General features: G+C 37.4%; 1 protein-coding gene across 1 annotated transcript in view; it reads left to right on the top strand.

Annotated features, from left to right (window-relative positions):
• The first annotated feature begins 4,182 nt into the window (after positions 1-4,182).
• spon1b (spondin 1b) overlaps positions 4,183-19,852 on the top strand; it is a 78,144-nt gene continuing 62,474 nt past the window's right edge. Inside the window, exons 1-2 of the mRNA XM_055034303.1 lie at positions 4,183-4,706; positions 8,289-8,395. Coding sequence (XP_054890278.1) covers positions 4,481-4,706; positions 8,289-8,395 — 333 coding nt within the window. The 5' untranslated portion in view covers positions 4,183-4,480. The remainder of the gene's footprint in view (positions 4,707-8,288; positions 8,396-19,852) is intronic.

Below are 19,852 nucleotides of genomic sequence, written 5' to 3' on the forward strand. Positions count from 1 at the left end.
TAATATTTATATTATGGTGTCTTAACTATTTATTTAAAACTTTGTCATCCTATTCTGTGGATAATAAAACTGTAAAAAATAAACAGTCAAATAATTTTATTAAATATATTCAAGACCACATATAAGAGAGAAAGTAAAAAGGCAGAACAGCTTTACACTCGTCTCACTTTATCCAGAATTATTTTTATGTTAAATGAGCAAGTGATGGAAATGAACACACTTACCAAGCAAACACAAATTAACAGTTAACACAACTTTTGGTTTCTGGGGCAACAGGAAAATGCAACTATAAATATTTACAGTCCTTTTATGAACGAAACAGATATTTATGAGTTTATGCAAACAATGAATTCATTCACAGACCAAATAGTTTCCTGCAGCCAGTAGACAGGAAAACTTACTTAGCCTATTAGTTCACAGCTGTTTCAGATGGAAAACATAAATTGTAAAAAGACTGTCAGAAACTACAGTTTTTTACAATAACATAACCCACCTGCTAACATTATTTGAGTCAACTGTAACTGTAATGTTAGATACCCCTTTCTGAAATCACTTTACGCCAAATTTTACCCTAATTTTACCAGATTTAAACATTTCATTTCCATTGTTGGTTCAGCTGATTCCAGATCTGTTAGAGCCAAGGTCAGTAGTTGGCACACTAAGTAAACGCCAGGGCCAAGAACAGCCTGGAGAAGATAAACACTGTGAGGCATCATACTGGTACACTTAATTGTGGATTGCTAATTCACTGGGGCATTTCAGTTAGAGTAACCATAATAAATGCAAACAACATATTTTTTATTAGTATTTTTTATGATTCTTATGACATTGGTTCTGGTTTTGTGTTAAATTTCTGGCTAGTGTTGTACTTTAAGTTGTCAAAATATTGTTAAAATTTTTAATTAGGTTTTTATTGCCCTAATTCCTGTTTTATTTTGGTAATTTGTCTGCCCCTGTGCAGGAACTGTGTTATTCTGTGTTCCTGGTTACACCTGTTGCTGAGGCATGGCCTAAAAGGCAGATTCTAGCACCTGTCTCTTAAGCCATGCTCTGTTTAGCCCATTCTGTGTATTACTTATTTTATTTATGGGTTTCCCTCTCCCCCTCCACACCATTCAGCACATTGCTGTCCCTCAGCTGCTCTTAATTAAGTGATTAGACTCACCAGTTTTCCATTCTAGTGATTAACCTGCTGGGTATTGAAGCCTCTCTATTTTACTCATTCAATGATAGATTTTTCTGTTTATTCTCCGGTGGTCCTTTTTCTTTCCACTGCTCATGCCACTTTCCCTGTTGTTTTCTGTCAGTGGTGGACTTCAATGGTTGGGGGCAAAAAGGGGGCTACGGCTAGCTCAGGGGGTCCAAAATAGAATACTATCAACTAGTTAAAGGTCTAATCGGCTCGGCACACAGGAAAAGCTAAATGACCGAAGATGAACAACATATGAGATGAGATTGTAGCAGCAACAAAAATGTTTAAAATGTTCAACTTACTTGAGTTACATCACTAGTGCCACACGTGGACGTCTCCAAGCACAAGCTCAAAATTTCAATCCAGTTTTCCTGTTAAGCTAACACATACACAGTTTTGAATACACACATGAAATGAACCCCAGGTGTTGATTTGTAGATGCATTAAAGTACAGAAAATAAACTTGGAAAGAATAAACATCTCTGAATAAAGTCAAATTACATTTGGGGATCATATTTTCACGTATACCAGCTCCCCTAATACAATAAGTGAGTAAAGACAATAGATGGACTAATGGTTTTCATTCAAATAAATGATAACACCATTAACTGCACCTAGTCAAAGAATAATCAGTCCAACCAAATGTAGCCAAATGTGAACAATTTATTTTGAATAACTTAGCAATACATTTCCCTAGTTCCTTTTTGGAAAGCAGGCAGTGATCAGGATGTATGCACAGTTGGTTCATTTTCAGCTTGAGTAATAAGATTTTTCACCATTTCTGAAACTAACAGAAAATTTTATCCATGACATCTCAACACTAAGCTTTTAACGGACGGTTTGGAGGGTCATTTATATTACTGGAGGCAAAGATCTAAATGAAGTAAATGCTTCCTGACTTCCTAAAAGTCTATATAAAATGATTAGAAATTCTATTACACACCTGAGTGTAATACAGAGGTTTTTTTAAGAACCTTTATAGTCCATTAGAGGAAATTACTTGCACAGACTGAGATCTTTGCAATTTACATATTTAATACACCCTTTTGACCCATGCTGTCTGCATCAGAACTTTATCACCCTCGTGAAAGGTTAATTTGAGCAGGCAAATTTATTTGTCATAAGAAGGGCTGCAGGACTTTCCTGTAAAAAGAACTGAAATTAAGCACATCAGATTTTGAAGAGGTAATAATTTTCTGTGAATTCTTTGCTTTTAAATATCCCTGAGAGTAAATTCTCTATTTCTAACAGGGATTGCTGAAACGATACATGTCACGTATCTTTTACTATATATATTTCATTTGATCAGATTAGAGGATTCGCTTTTGATTTTCCTCCTACAAAGTTGTGTATTTGCGTGGGAAAGTTGCTTGCAGGCCTTGAAACACATTTGTTTTTATTGCAAAAGGTCAGAGCATATTGTGGACATCGGACATTAGCCACCCAGAGGACGGGATGGGATCCATCTGCAGTGTCTCTGGGGGCGTTGAGGCTGATGTTGTTTAGTTTAAACGTTTCCAAGTTGAAAAACTGCTTTCCTTTTGGGAACTCTTAATATAGAGGAGAATCCACACTTGTTTCACATGTGAACATAAAGCCAGAGATGCAAATGGAAGTCAAGTTTAGTTCATACTCATTTCACTGTTGTACTTTTTACAATGAAAAAATATGCGTTGTAAAAAAAAAACAAAAATCTCAAGGAGTAAAAAAAATAAAAACATAATGGACTAAAATTGTAATCTAATTTAAACTTTTTCAAATCAGAAATTGTTGCATTATCTGCATCTTTTTTTTTTTTTTACAATAACCTAACATTATACTCTCAAATGAAATTGTACTTTGAAAATTGCCAGGTGAATTTGGCATCAGCTGACATAAGAGACATTTAGCAGAGAATGCATAAAAAGTTCAAATCCAAGCCCCTTTTTCACTGCATAAAATTTACTTTTATTTTATTTGATTTTTTTTGTTTGTTCTCTTCACGTACTCTCGCTTTCTCCTGCAGTCCAGACCACAGAAATGTTTGGTTAATTTGTTTACCTAACGTTAGGGCACCTGGAGATCTCATTATGGTTGAGCTTGGGAAATTTTCACTTGTGCTGTAACATTGATTACTGTCACTACTTTACCTGAAGACCCAATGAGGCCTTCAGGGGTTTTCAACCTGACTATGAATCCCTTCCTTTGCACATTGCACTTAAATGTTAATGCACATCTACTCATGCACACCATGTACTACTGACTTTCATGTCTCAGTAAGGAATTTTGATTTATACAACAGTTTAAACAAAATCTGTAGACTTTTTTAGCAATATTTACGTATGGCGAATCCTCTTTTTAGAGGAAAAAATATATAAGTTACACAGAAAATACCCTGAAGTATGAGTGTGTGTGTTTGCATGGGTTATTGTTATGTGTTGCCTTGTGATGGTCTGGATCAGGGTGTCCAGAAACAAACCAAATATGCCAACCGTCCGTCCGTCCGTCCGTCCACCTCCTCCCTCAGTTGCTATTACTGGCTACAGTAATGCAATGTTCCAACCAAAACAACCAATCATAACCAGTAGGAGGGTCTTAGCGCTGTCAATCAACTCATTCACTCACTGCTTGATGTGCTAATGGTGGAGAAACAGCATATTATGACAGGAAAAATGTTTATCTGTAGGATATTATAGTAAAAGGATTAGTGCATATAGGATTGGTGCATTTTAAATGGGTAGGATATTGAGATGAAGGAACTGATCTTCTTGTGGTTTCTTCATGTATATGAATTGCTCCAATGCTTTGCTAAGCATAACTCCTAATCTTCCACTTCAGTCCCGTCACTCAAATAATGTTATCCAAGATATTTAACATTAACAACCCGCGATAGTTTTCTGTTTGTAAACATGACGGTAGTTTTGGACGCGTAGCACCGACAGATAGACTTAGCCATCTATTGGTGCTACGGTAGGAAAATCTGACGAGGTCGCACTGATAGTCAGAACACCCTCCTATCCTCTCTCTTCCACTCCAGCACATCGCACGGACTGATCCAGAATCAGCTGCTGCTGCTCTCCGCTCCCCACTCTTCTTCTGAGCAGCGCTGCACCGTGCAGAGCTCCAACCGCGCTCTCTCCACTTCAGGGCGGACTTGTCTCGGTCTCCTTCTGCGCACCACCGTCTCCGTCTGTAGTTCAGTGGGGAGTTCCCGGCAGGAGGGAGCCAAGCGCTGGTCTTTGCTCTGCTCAGTTTTTAATTTTTGACTGAACAGCCACTGCACAGTCATTTCCGAGCGGCAGTTCAGAGATGGGAATGTACTTGCATCTGCTGCTCTTGCAGGGTTATTTTGTCTCGAATTTTTTGTGCAATGCCGTTGCCTTCGTGGAGGAGCCCGCCGGAGGGAGGTCGGACGGGTACTGCGGGCGGATCCTCCGGGCGCAGACGCAGGGGACCCGGCGGGAAGGGCACCACGAGTTCAGGATCAGGGTGGAGGGGGACCCGGAGACCTACTTGCCGGGGAACACATACAGAGGTACTTCACTCCCCCCAACCCCCCAAAGTCAGTGCGCGAATCTGCGTCCAATTAAACAAGTGGATGTTTTACCAAATTGAAAACAGAAGACTTCTTCAACATGTTTCTTAAAATTATTATTATTATTATTATTATTATTATTATTATTATTATTATTATTATTATTATTATTATTATTATTATTATTTATGTTGTCTTTTGCAATGTTAAGTGGAAACTGCAGCCGCGGAAGATCCAATTTCCGAAGCAAGTCTCTCTCAGCCTCCTGCTGGGAGATGCCGTTTGATAAGACTACTTAATGTTAAAATGTGTAGCCTATTCACTTCCTCTTCTCTTCCTGCCAGAAAGTGGACTATCTCGTATAACAACATGCAGATACAGGCTGAGAGACACACACAGACAGATCTGGATCCAATTAAGTTGACAAAACAAATTTTAAGTTCCCATCCGGCCGGCCAGATGTGTTTGGCCACAGTAAAAAAAAAAAAAAGAGCGAGTTTCTTACAGTGATTTCAAATGAGCTGAGAACGCCTGAAAAGTTTTAAACTCAGAATCAACCATTTAAACAAAAACTCACAAAAGATAGAGTATGCAGGTTCCCTCAAAACATGTAAACTGGGATTAGATAAAAAAAAAAAAATTCAGCAAACTGAAAAAATAATATAATAAATGTAAAGAGTTGTAGGAAATTGTAAAATAGTTCTTGAAGCTGAACCAGAATTGCTTGCCCTTTTTATTTGTTGCATAATTATGCTTGTTGCTACACAAAATCCTGCAGGTGATTGAGGAAGTAAATTTTGTATTTTTACTCCTAAATATTTCCATACGTGGCCACAAATATGACCAAGTATAGAAACAAACAAAACCTTAATTTGCAATATTTGTTGTGACAGAACAACACAAAGCATGTTGAGCAGAATGAAAATGAAAGTAAAAAAAAAAAAAATAAAATCAAATTTAAAATGTTCTATTTATCCCTCTTGGGTCAGTACAATTGAATTGCCGTTTGCTGCAGCTCCAAATGTAGGAGTCGTCTGACTCAGCGTGTTTATGCTTTAATATCTCTAATTAAAAAAAATTTTTCTTTGAAAATGGCGAGAGCCAATTTAGAATGGATGGAGAGCATCTCTGATTTTCAAATATTTATCTTAACTGTATATACATTTGGACTCAAATAGATATGCCTTAAAACCAGCCATTCAGTTGCAGCTGCATATTTAAGACGGTTGTGCTGCCCTAGTCTGGAGTCTTTTGCCTTCACAACATTATGCTGCCACCACCATGTTTTAATTTTTTACCAAGATTATTATGCGCAGGCTAATTTGTGCATGGCTGACTGGAAATAGGACTCATAATGGTTTTGTTTTAAATAAAAGGGTTAACATTTCCCCACTGTTCTGCAACTCCACTTACTCTCACAAATGCCACTCCTCCAGAGGGAGTACAGACATAGACCATTTCCTCGATTAACTCTATATGCTTGGCCTGTCACTTCTTACAAGTCTCAAATTACTTGTAATAATTTAAGACTTTACTAAAATAAAAGTGTTTTTGCATACTTGGCTGATGGATTGAACAGTGCTGTGTGAGATGTTCATAGCTTAGATACCTCTGACCATTGTGGTGTTTCTTGGTCTTAAAGATGTGGTTTGTTCACCAGTACTCTCAGACAGCTGGTCTTACAAAGAGATTTCACATAGATGGACTCTAATTGGGTGAGATCTGATGACATAAAGTCACAATAAAATATGCTGAAGCTTGTGGTGTAAGGCAACAAAGGTTGAATGCAACCTTTAATAACCTTTAAGTTATTAAAAGTTAAGCAGATCTTAACAATGCTGTTCAAAGTCAATTATTTTCAAGCAGGACAGATTTACCAGGTTGAACATGGAATCCTTTCTCATGTCTGATGCTTTTGTGTTTATGATTTTTCTTTCTTTTCATAGAAGTTTAATGCTGCTTCAGTAATGACTAAATGCATATAAAAGATAATTTGCCTAAAACAATTTCAGGTTTGTTCCTGTACTCTGCAGCACAGTGCACAAAGCAGCTCCGGGTTGGAGTGGAGGTGAACAGTAGGGGAGAGAGAGTGGAGCTGTTTTCAGAGGCTAGACACAGATTAGCCCTAAGAAAAATGCCTTAAACAGAGAAAGAAATAATGTTCAAACCGCAGTGCAAACAATGTCCGAGGAGAGCGCAACAGAGCTGACTGACAGCTTTCGTTTGTCTCAGTCCATTCACAGCAGTTACAAGTTTGTCTTTATTTGAATGCAACTCCACTGGCCTTGTTTTTTTTTGTGTGTGTGTGTTTTTTTCACATAAGCTGCAGGCTTCAAAGTTGCTGTTTGGATCGAGGTTCAACCAAGCTTTACACTTGTGTCTCTGAGGCTAAGTGTTGTTGAATTTGCATTTCTTCATTCTAGCAGCAGCGCTTTGTTGGACTATCTTGTGGTTTTGCCAGTAATAAAACAGCTGAATGATTGGCTCATTGTGTTTTTGGAACTTTTGTGGTGGAAAATATAGTATTTTATTATAAATTTTAATAAAATACTTGTAATAATTTAAGACTTTACTAAAGTAATTGCATGAATTTAAGATATTCTAAGGCCTAATGTGATTTTGAAATTTTAGACTTTTTTTTAAAGACCCCATGACAACTCTGAACATTAAAATCTTTTTATTTTAACATGTAGCCATATTTAATAAACTAGAGAATTATTGCAAAATTAATCAGTTTTAGTAACTCAGTTCACTAAGTGAAACACATATAGACTAATTACACACAGACTGATCTTTTCAAGCCTTTATTTCTGTTAACGTTGATGCTTTTTTGCTCACAGTTAATGCAAACACAATTATAATTTAAACATTACAATAGACTAAAAACAATTAATACTCAAAGGTGGGGTAAATAAAACCTTCATAAAGGTTATTTTCATAAGATACTTTTCTGTCAAACAAGCTTTGTCAGAACATATAACCTGATTTAGTAGATATGACTGTACTTAAACATTCTTGGAGTTACATTGCGGATAAGAACTCTTAGCATCTGTCACGTTTGGATTAACTATGCATTATAAACAATATTTTTTCTTTGTGGTTTTGCTTTGTTGAAAATCTAAATGCATTTTAAACATATCAAAGTCTATTTTATTTCATTGTCATGCTTGAAGGCTGTTAACTTTGTCACAGATTACGTATGTATCTGTATCTTTATGTAGTAGAAATCAACAAGAACTGATGCTGCTCCAGGTTCTTTGAGGAGTCTCCCGTTTCTCAATTGACCGTCTTAAGAAATATCTGATTAATTAACTGGGAACCGAGGGCTACGGCTGAAGGGAAGGCGAGGAAGTGTGATTCAGCTGTATCCTCCTTTATTAACTCCTTTGTAAGATGATAAGCTGCTATTTACAACATTCACTCTTCCACATCATGCACACTGTTAAAGATAAACCTTCTGTCACAATTATCTACAGTGACCCTGGGTGTCGCAGACAAACCATGAAAATCCAAAGCCAGTTTAATACCCTGATTCTCTGTGGAGCTGATATATACTTACTCACATCCTTGTTTTCCTCACAGTGGTGCTTCTAGCTAGCAGCCCTGCTTATTTCAGAGGCTTTACTCTCATCGCGCTGAAGGAGGGCAGAGAGGGCACCACAGACGAAGACTTCGCCGGCCAATTCCAGGTAAGCCTGACGAGGTGGGGAGAAGAATCTCCGCATATAGAATGTGTTCTGTGTTCTATGGGAACATTCGCAGCAAAGGAGCTCATTTGCAAGCTTTAGTGCACCTTGCAGTCGACAAGGCGGCACCCTGCTGTCCTCTGATGTGGAGGTTAAAGGAGGTGTTTCTGACAGATACTGGGTTGGTGTCGAGATGGAGAAGAATAGAGAATGTCTTCCTGTCTTTGGTGCCACCCTTCCAAGGTGCAGGAAACATGGCACCCAGTTCCTGCTAAGTACCAGATATTTTCTCCAAAGGAAGAATACGGTGACAAAAGGATTAAGGGGAAAAAATGCATGTGGGAACAGAGAGGAGATATAAACAATGAGAAAGAGATGTGAAATGTTTGTTTCAGTAGTAACATAGCTCCCACTGAGCCGCAGAGAGCTCCCAAGGAGTGAGCCATACTTTCTCAATTACCTTCCTCTCAGTGTAAACAGGAACAAACATCTGTGTTTCCACACTGATTCCTACCAGAGTTACAGCAAACAGCAAGAAATGGCTTTTCTGTTAGTAGCAGTTCAAAAATTGCCGTTTCCAAACTTTTTTAGCTTCTGACTCACAAAATGAGAGTGGAAGACTTTTGGTTCTGATTATTGGTTGCATACGTAGTCAATTAAAGCAGCATAATGGGAACACATTAACAGACAATATGTTGCTTTTGTAATCTTTCAAAATATTTATAACATAAACATGTTTTACTGCTACCAAAACATTAGCAAGATTAATTTCTGCAAAAGACCTCACCACCCCAAAATTTGTTGATACTCGACCCTATATACTCGCAATAGTATTGCAACAGTAACTTAGGCTGTAGCTGTCTAACATGCTGTCTGGGTAGCTTAGACAGTGCAACAAGACTGAAACATTTGTGTACAAAGAGCTGTGGGTAAAATGAGTAGTGCCTAGTTTTTCTTTGCATAATGGATCTTTGCATAAATCCCTGCACCTGCACACTGGCACCAACAGCATCTTCTAATATCTGTGTACAGGTGAGTCATCACCTCTGTAGGACAGTTTCAGCAAAAACAAACACATTAATCTCTTACAGCAGAACTACATTCCCTTAGCTTTTCACTTTTTCATTAGCAGACTTGTACATTTGCATGTCCAGGATGGAAACTTGGATATCTCTCTCCTCACTAACACTTTTCAGTTTGTTGTTTGGGAAATCTAGGGTCTTTCTGGGATACATATAGAGCCTCCGGTGAGCCGTGGGCGCATCTCAAGTTCTCTTCTCAATAAGATGTGCCTGGAAAAACTCCAAATTGAGGCACTCCTTGTGAAAACCTGATCAGATGCCCAAATCACCTCAAGTGACTTCTTTCAGTGTGGAGGAGCAGCGACTCTCCTTTCGGCTTTCAAGGAGAACAGAGCCCATCAAATCATCTTTGTGACAGAGCTACAATAATATACAAAGCATCAAATTTCAGCTGCTGGCATCTGAGATCTTCTGCCTTTGGTCACGATCCATTAATCACGATTGCAGCTGAGGTTTGGACCTGGAAGGACCTGTAAATCAAGAGCTTCACCTTATGGTTGAGCTTTTTTTAACCTTGACAGTTTGGAGTAGAAACTGCTTTACTGCAGACAAGACCCCAATATGTCTATCCATCTCCCACTCTGTCTTACCACCACTGCTGAATGAAGACACCAACATATTGGGACTTCTTTGCTTGAGGCACAGACTGACCTCTGACCTGGAGGGAGCAGTTTGAGATAAAATCGATCACCACATCTTTTATCACAATTTTTTTTCAAGACTCCTGTCATTCTGTCTATGGTCATGAACTCTCTGTCATATTTTCCTTCTCCTCTTCAATAATTGTTTTGCTCCAATCTGTGCAATACATTTTTATACATATTCTCAGTTGCACCAAACGATGAAAACACTTGAGTTTAGCTAAAAAAAGTTTCATCTGGAAATCTGTCCACTGTCTTGTTGCACAGTTTTCCTTATGACCTTTGGGTGAACATGTGAACATGCATTCCTCCCTCAAGCCTCGGGTTATTTTTCCCTGACCTGCTCTCTTTGAGTCAGCCCAGATCAAACAAAAAAATGTTGTTGCACTATCCAAACTCTGGATGGCTCTCCTTGTCCATATTGGTATTACAATTATATTTTACATTCAATTAAAGCACTATGGACTTACACAGACATTCAATCTAGAATATATCCTTCTCAATTAAACTCCGTGAAGCTTTGTGTTTTCTTTTCTAACCAACCTAATGGATATATTTAATGAGGAAATATTATGCTAATATATATTATTGTTTTTCGCATAATCATCATTGTGGTAACTGTTGGGACCCGGGTTCTGCTGTCTTTGTGGCAACAGGACAATGCATAGTCTTCTGCCACAATATTTCATGAGGTTGAACCATACAGAGAGAGGAATATTTCTTATCAATCCAGATGTCTGCATCCTCTTTTATTGTCTCTTCCCCTCTCTTCAGCTTCTTGCCCCACAGATTTTTTGGAGAATTTGGTTTGTGGATTGAGATGACAATGCAAACCTCCTATGCGCCTCAAAGTGAGGTGCATAGGAGGTATCCTAATCAGTTGCTCATAGGATGCAACATAAAACATTAAATGATTACAGATTCAATTAAAGATCAACTTATTTAAAATCTTCTGACAGTGTCAATGTTGACTTTATTTTATAGCACTTTGCACCAAAGTGCTGCACAGCAAAAACGATAAAAGTAATATCAGTAGTGAAAGAGCAGAAAAGTCCTGTGACAATTAAAGAAAGCATTAGTAAAAGGTTAAAATCTCAAGATTTAGACACATCTTCACCGGGGCTGCCACCTGAATGTTTTTATTTAAAATAATTTCAAAAGTTTGGAAATACAAGCTATTTGTTTTCTGTTTGTGCCCTCTGGGAGAGGAAAGTTTCAATATCAGATTTTATTTTTTTTTTTTGCTTGAACTTGTCTACCCTTCAATTTTCACAAACTAGTTTGTTGTGTGAAAATTGAGACAATAGAGAAACATGTTGAGCTTCAGCTCGAGAACGAGATTGCTCGAGGACCTCTGTGAAGTTGTTGAAAAATCCAGGCCATGGGAAGGTCAAAAGGACGAAGAAGGTTAGAGCAAATATCTAGCTTTTTGGGGTTCAGATAGTTCAAAACTCAACCTCTCAGTGAAACAACAAACAGCTTGCAGTCTGAGCCAAAGTCCCTGCAGAGTTTGCAGTGAGACCAGGGAGAAGGCAGTGAGCTGCGACTGGAACCCTGTGGGCAAAGCATGAGCAGAATTGATGTTGACAATCTGGCTTTGCAATCTGTCTGATACATATTCAGACTTTTGTGGTCTTTAAATGACAGACGTAATTTACCCGTTTACACTAAGGAAACAAAATACTTTTGGCAAATACTGTCAAATACTAAAAAATTGTTTTCCTTTTCAAATTTTTGAAACAGCTATGAAAAAAGAAATGTGTCTGGTTCCATTATAGAAGCATTACTCTGAAATTATGTAGAAGCAGAAATTAGCTTTATAATCACTTTATCAAATATGATGTCCTTATTGCATTTATGCACAGAGAATAAAAAATCAAAGCATGATGGTGATTATGAAAGTTCTTATAGTTTATTCAAAGTATATCTTTCAAAGGTTAGCTATGACTCTACATCTGCAGTGTCATGACTGATCTTATTGACTGGAAGAGAAGACAGTTGAAGGAAGTTGAGGTTCCCTGTATGGTTTTTCTGTCTCCTCATGCTGTGGTTGTTTTTGGCAGCTGTCCTGGAATGTGCCTGCATGCTGCTTCTCTAAAACACCACAACTGGGAGCTGTTGTTCATTGACAGCTCTTCAAACAGTAATATTCACTTTTAACGCATTACTGCCACTGAAAGACTTTCATTTGAATTTGTCAAACATTTGAAAAAAGTCTGAAAGTCTGTCTGAATGTCTCATTGAATTGGCCCATTCTCTGCTTTGAGATGTGTGTCTTTGTGCTTAAATGTGCTTTGACAGGACATACATGTCTGGTTCTGCTTGTGTATGTTTTTCCCAGCCTTCTGTGTGTTACTTTGGGACATGGGTCATATTTATCTAGGTCAGCAGTGTGTTATTGCTCTGGAAAACAAATGGAGGTTGTTTGAATAGGGGAAGCAATAAGAGGAGGTTAGATTATCTTTTATAAACGGTCTGGAGTTTTTTCGGGGTACAAATACTTAATCATTTTAACCCAAGCCATTGATGTAGAGGGAATACAGACAATCTCAAAGTCAAGTAAAATGCAACAGCTGAAATAAAGCAGGAACGAGGCTTGACAGTGACCTGATATATAAAACAAACTCTAAGATAATCCTTAAATAATTGTTTCTGTAGTTTGAAAAGCTCTAACTGAATATCTTTGTTCCTGTTTTCCATTTAACATTATCCTATGAGGAAACCCACAGGCTTGTTGATTTTATTGAAATTACTTTGTACTGCTGATACATATTTTTTCATGTCTGGTTGTTTTAGACACTTGTGTTATGTTTTGTAGCTTTTTGAAGCCCAAAATGCAAACAAAAAAAAGATGGTTATGGCAAATAATGACAAAACGGATTTAGTTACAATAAATCTACAATTAAGTTTTGGGTTTAGGTTTTTGAGTTGGCGAGTTCTTGTGTGCCATTGTTTGTCCTTCCAACAGTGGAATGTAAGGCCCAAGTGAGTCCACTGAAAAACACAAGAGAGACCATGACATATTTATATAGGCAACATCAAATCAGATTGCAAGAGGAAGGGTTGATTACTACTACTTTGATGGACAATCAGGCACTGAGGACTGTCTTTTAGCACCTCTTGTGCAGCCAGGCTGATTAGCTTAATGGGGACGATGTGAATTGGCTGCATGAGCTGCCATGTCCTCACAGAGCGGAATCAGAAGTACAGGAAGAATGAGAAGAGAAATGCAACAACCAACTCAAAATCAGCTTTATTATCTGATAGTTTCCTCTTCTACCCAGGAAAGAATTTCATTTTTAGAAACGGCACATTATTTTTCCAAGGAACCAGAACTGAAAGTCTGAAAGAATAAAACGTTTGCAAGTAACCCGTCTACCTGCAGTTTGGAGGTGTGTGCGCTTCCTCACCACTGGCATCTTGGTGTGAGTATGATTAGCTTGAAGACATTGCTTGAGTCCAGCATGTCCACTTTTTCTTCAACTTCTTTAATGAATGTGTCTAAGCCACACTGCATGGGTCAGACCACAGGTGTCAAACTCCAGTCCTCAAGAGCCAGTGTCCTGCAGTTTTTAGGTGTGCCACAGGTACATCTAAAAACTTGTGGCACTGGAATGAAATGGCTTAAATCACCTCCTCCTTGTGCAGATCAGTTAAAGGGCACTGGCCCTTGAGGACTGGAGTTTGACACCCCGAGTTTAGACTATCAGTGCTGCTACTATGCTTTTTCACACAGCACCAAGGAGCCAGATACATTCCCACCTACGATCGTGTATATTAGTGTAGGACCCAAATCCAGGCAGAAGGTGGTGGTAGGAGGCGGAGGATCGAGAGGCATCAAAGAGTCTAAACACACAAAGGGATTTGATTAGCATTATCCTAGAGAAATAATACTGTTGAAAAAAGAAGAAGATAGAGTAGAAAGAGGAAGAGGACTGGCTTCAGATTCATAGAAAAAAGCAGATGTGGACTAGCATAAAAATGTGGCAATAGGAGGTTACCAATGAAATCATGGGGTGAATAACTCAACATATAACCAACTAATGCACTTTAAAGTGCTGACTAAACAAAAAGCAAAAAACTGAAACTCTAAGTCCAACACGTCACAACACCGCCGTGATGACAAACCACAAAGGAATTTTTGTGGATGCTCAATAATATGTAACAAAAAGCCAGTTGCATTCCTGGTGAACCACAGCATGCCTCTCCTAGTTGCTGCAGAGACTGTTCGTGTTCAGACAGATTTTTAATGCTGTCACACAGACATAATCTCATGTGAAGTGATCCTAAAGCATTTTAGAAACCATGTTTAAAACACTGCTCATCTGCAAACTATCGCATTTGAGTAATTGGTCTACTGACCCCTTTTTTCCACACTTTTTGCATGTGACTTTGACTTCTTTCTCCATCCAGCTGCTCCTGCCAATTCAGTAGAAATATGAAACACAAATAAAAATGTAAAGATAAAATAGAAATAATATGTTTATGTTTTCGTTTTAACAAAAGGTAACATTGTAATGAAGATTCATTTAGTCTCGGTTTATATATAGAGTTCAATCATCTTTTGATGAGCTCAGGTATTTTAAATTTGACCACTTTTAAACAAGCTAAAGGGATACAGAAGATTCTGACCAATCAGTCATAAAAAAAAATATTTTCACAGCCGTCAGTGCCTCAGTTGCATGCTTTTGGAAGATCTGACTTTTGCAGAGATAGTTCCAAGAGAGAAATAAAAATAAGTATATTTCTACATCTGCTTTTTATTCCACATTATTATACTGATATAATTATATAATGCACCTGTTTCTTTAGGCTAATGAAGGAAGAAAAAGCTTGAAAAAAACCTAAGATGGAAGTAAATTCACTTGACATAGCTTGCTCTTGCCTGCTATGAACTTTGTGACGGACATGGGAGGTTGTGAACATTGACACTGCAGCATAAAAAAAATGGTTTCAGAAAAAAAGGGCTACAGGAGGATTTGAAGGTTTCTCATCTTGCCTCATTAAAGCTTGATTAAGCTGTATTGTTCAGAATAATGCTATAATCTGCACTACAGAAATAATGGGTCAAGGGAAATTACTTATGAAAGAAAATTAATTACCACTCCATAATGTCATTAGAAATGTCTCCATTTAAATCTTTAGTGGTTGGAAGCCGAAAATCATTATACTGCTGTAGTCATTACAACCTTGTGACTCTGTGCGGGAGCCTATTATTGTTTATTCATGCTGCTTCTTGTTGATAACAGCAACAAGCATGTGTTGCTGGAAAGACAGCACATGCAAACACAAGAAGGCTCATACAAACAGATTCATTTTTTGCAAGTAGCTGCACTAAAATGTGGTAAGGCTCGGCCAAAATAAGGACAAAGGAAACTAGGAAAGGGAAAGGAAATAAAAAAAGGCTTGATAATGGAAAACTAATAATGCTGCAATTCAGTGACAGGTTCAGAAAGTCCAGTCAGAAAAGGCCTTGAGGTAAATCAATTTTTTTAACAAAGACTATAAACAGAAAGAACACAAGGACAAGATGGAGCTTGTCAAAATAGGCAGTATAAGAGACATATGGACTAAAAAAAAGGTAAATTGTATTATATATGTAATACATGACTGTGGAGCAGCTTAAAGCAAGACTGTAGCTTGAACTGCATTCACTCTGGTTGTTATGCAGGTATTTTGGATCAGAAGCACAAATGAAGCACATCTTGTTAGTATCCAACATCTTGCTTGTGACTTTTGCATATGATATGATTCCGTTAAATTATGATTGTACTAGGAAAAGATTTACATTTAGTTAAGTGATATTGTTTATGTTTAGGACTTTTTTTATAGTGGGAGTAACTATCTAGTTTGTTTTTATATATATAAAATTATTTTTTTCTTAAATGAGAGAAATTTTAAGTTTTGCAATGGGTGTATAATTTTGTCCAGTTCGAAATACTGATTATAAAACATGTTTTCACTATGAACAAAGTCTTCCTGTAACTTATTACACTGTGCATACTAATTGTGGCATGATGTAGCATTGGGACTTTGCTGAGGTTGTTTGGTTTTGAAAATTGATTGGATTCCCTGTGGTGTTCCTATGTTTGACATCCTGTCTGACTAATCTAGCCTGTAGATGTCAGTTTTATCAGAACTAAAACAGATGTGTGTTTTTACACAGAGCTCAGTTTCAAAGACATCTGGTGGAAAGGAAAGCATTACACGAGAGTGGTTTTGATCCATTCCAGTGGTTGCAGTAGGAAAACATGTTGCCACTGTGTCTGTTAAAGTTTGAGGTGGACCAACTGTTCTTGTTTGTGCATACAACTTGGGAGTAATTTTGTTAAGACCTAATTTTTCTTTAGCAATAAAGTCCAGCTCTCTGCAGCTGATGTTCCTGTACAATGTGACAGAATACTTGTCAAAACTTTTCATTAAATCCTCTAGGGGCAATTATTATGCAAGTTGTTTGGACCACCATTATGTGCTAATAAATATCAGCAGAAATGATAAAAAATTATCAACACTCGCCTGTATGTAATTATGCATTACCTTGACATTTTAAAATATTAGACACTCCTACATACATCAGCGCACATCTGTTGCACAGATGTTAGAGAGAATAGCTGTTGCAATGCAAATGTTGATTCCCAAAATGCTTTGAATCTGTGTGAAAAGGGTTATCACAACATTTAAATAAAGTGCAAATGGTACCTTGGAGATCATAGCAAACCCTAATTAGGATTGAAGGAAGCATCTGTATCCTGAGGACAGCACAGTGCCAATAATGACACATATCACAATGTCACTGACATAACAAGATGATGATGGTGCAAAAATCATTGGTTATATCCCCTTCGGGATACTTGGGGGAAGATTTAGAACAGTAATTTGTTGATGGATGCTCCCAGACGGGATATCTTCAGCTTGAATTCTCTGTATTGTTGGTGTATGTTAAGCAGGAAAATAGAGAATGCTTACCACTGCTGGTCATTACTCCTGTAAGAGTGACAACAACAAGACAAGTGACGAAGCAGTGGCAACAAACAAACAATAGTAAACAACAAATAAAACATTGCCTTTAGCAACCACTACTTCTACTACTATTTGTGAAAATCCTTTAGTGAAATCATTCAAATGTTAACTTGCTACAGATATTAGACATCAAACAGTAAAATGTCCTAATAATAATGATTATTTATATTGCTCATATTATATACAAGACAATCAAAAGTCCTTTACAGGAACTCAGCCAAGTATGTCAAACACCTAATAGCCTGACATAAACAAGACAAACATTAAACTACAGTTTTAAACCAGGTATATAGGTAGCAAAAGTGGCAAAAATATTTGTCCAGGCATCATTATTCTCTGTTACAGCAGTGTTGACTTTGTTCCATCTTTTGTTTCAATCTCTCATTTGTAATCAACCAACAGTTCATTTGTGAGATTAAAATCTGAAGCAAACTATCACATTTTGTCCTGTCTAAAAGGTGCCAAAAGTTTCTGCATGTTTCAGGTTTACAGGGACTTTTTTTCCAGATATGAAAACCAAATACACCTGTTTAGAGTTTTTTTGAAACAATATAAATGAAACATTGATAATAGGTCTGTTGTACTCGATTTTAGTAATCGAGTAATCTATCGATTATTCTTACGAGTAATTGAATAATCAAAGAAAAAAAAGATCAAATAAAACATTGGCAAATCTAACATAACAGCAGTTCTACTATCACATGTCAACATCAGTCCAATAACAATAACTAGAAAGTTAACCTGTAACAATAAAAGCTCACTTTCTAAGTTACCCTAAAAAAAGTTATACAAAAACCTGAAATTATATTTAATTTAACAATAAAAGGCAGGCTCAAAAATGCTCAAACTTCCTTGTTGCTGAAATGTATAATTGGTTAATTGGTTGATTGATTTGATTAGCAATGCAATGTGTTTTAATGTGTAAATGATTAGAGTCAGACAGTCCAGTACTTTCACTTTTTTTAGTGATATTTTGCCTCAGCATGTTACTTACTTTGTTCCCCTGATTTGTTGTGCAGGTGATAAACTTGCCTGTCTATATTGTCAAAGCTTTTTACAACACACCTTAATGGCATTCACAAAAAGACAAATGACAAGAAAAGGTCTTGGCAAAGTGAAAAGGCAGAAAATGAAGCCTTCTTTTCAAAGCAGAACAGACACTTGTTCATTCTTTGGTATTTATGAACAAACAACAACTCAAATATTTTATGCAAGAAGTGTGATGAACAACTTTAGGATTCTTGCAGACTAGCTGATTGGTATGGATGATATTCCAACTGAAAGTATGGATTTATATGTGGAAGAGTGTGAGTTGTGACACTCAGTGAACAGCTTACAAGTGTTGCTTTGTGCAATTGTGCAGTTCAAGTCAGAGAATCATATGTTGGAAAGTAAAGGGACTTTTAAAGGGTGGATGTTTTCATATGTGACTCTGCTGCTGTGGTTGGGTGGGTGAGACATAGAATGTAATATGACGCAATATTGACGATAGCCCCAAGATCTCAGAGGTGTTCTGCAGTAATAGAACTGCTTTGATTGATGAAAAACTTCAGGCAAAATGTCGGTGCCTCCGAGGTCTTCATCAAGACAAGAAAACTTTGTGATTCTTTGAAATGAGCTCATCCTCAAGTGGAGATGTGACATTTCAATTTATCATGCTGTCTCCTTGTAATTCTTTCCTTCTTTCTCAAATTTGAACTAAAGTCCCGATGGTTTTAACTGTATACACTGCTTTGCAACTGCATGACATTTAATTCCTATCCTGGAATGCGTGTGTGCGCACAGCGACCAACAAACACACACATGTACTCGCTAATTTCAGCCGTTTCTGTCAAATTTCTCCAGAGGATCGTAGGTTTGCCGTGCCTGTCACCCAGGCTTTGTGTGAGTGTGTTTGAACAGAGCTCTGCGTTTGCCTGTGCAGGCACTCTAAAGCATCTGTGTTTACCGACTGAAGTGGGAGCAAGAGATTGAGCGAGATTGAGATAGACAAACCGTGGACTTTCACTGACATGCCAGACTCTGCAAAGAAAACACACACCTCTTTTGACAATATTCCCACACTAACTTGTCGTGCTACTCTATTCTTCACTAGCTCAATATTTTATACATGCACTGGTGTCATTGATCAATTTTAAATTGTGCTGGATTGGATTTGCTGAAAGTTTAATTGAATCATGAGCAATTTCAGTAGTGCATATGTAATTCCATCACACAGAAGTTGTTTCATTCCTCTAAACCTTTATGTGTCTTTATGTAAACAACCAAGTGATCAATTTGAAAGGGAGTTTAGATTGGGCCTAAAAAGTCCAACCTGATTGTATAGATCTTAGCTGTAATTTGATTACAGAGTAGGGCTGGATAACATGGCTGAAAAAGTAGCACAATACAGTAATTTCATATCATTTAACATAGAAAAGTATTGATTAGTTTTTGTTTTAAATATCTGAAATACTGCTCAACTGGTGAAGTGACATTCCCTGGTTTGAGTTGTATTAATTAAACATGAGACATCTGTAGTGGTGTTTATGGCTGAATCAGAACTTTTGATCACACAACAGCAAAGATGTAACATTGTTTTTGCGTGCTAACTTGCCAAGTCTTTGTCACACTTGGAAAAACATCAATGTAAAGAGCAGAGCATCTGCTTTCAGATAATATTGTGTTTGCAGTTGGTGATGCAAAAAGAATAATTTATGACAGAACTGAGTTTTTTA

Source organism: Poeciliopsis prolifica, unplaced genomic scaffold (assembly GCF_027474105.1).
Source record: "Poeciliopsis prolifica strain line A6 unplaced genomic scaffold, Auburn_PproV2 SCAFFOLD001, whole genome shotgun sequence".
Classification (NCBI taxonomy): domain Eukaryota; kingdom Metazoa; phylum Chordata; class Actinopteri; order Cyprinodontiformes; family Poeciliidae; genus Poeciliopsis; species Poeciliopsis prolifica.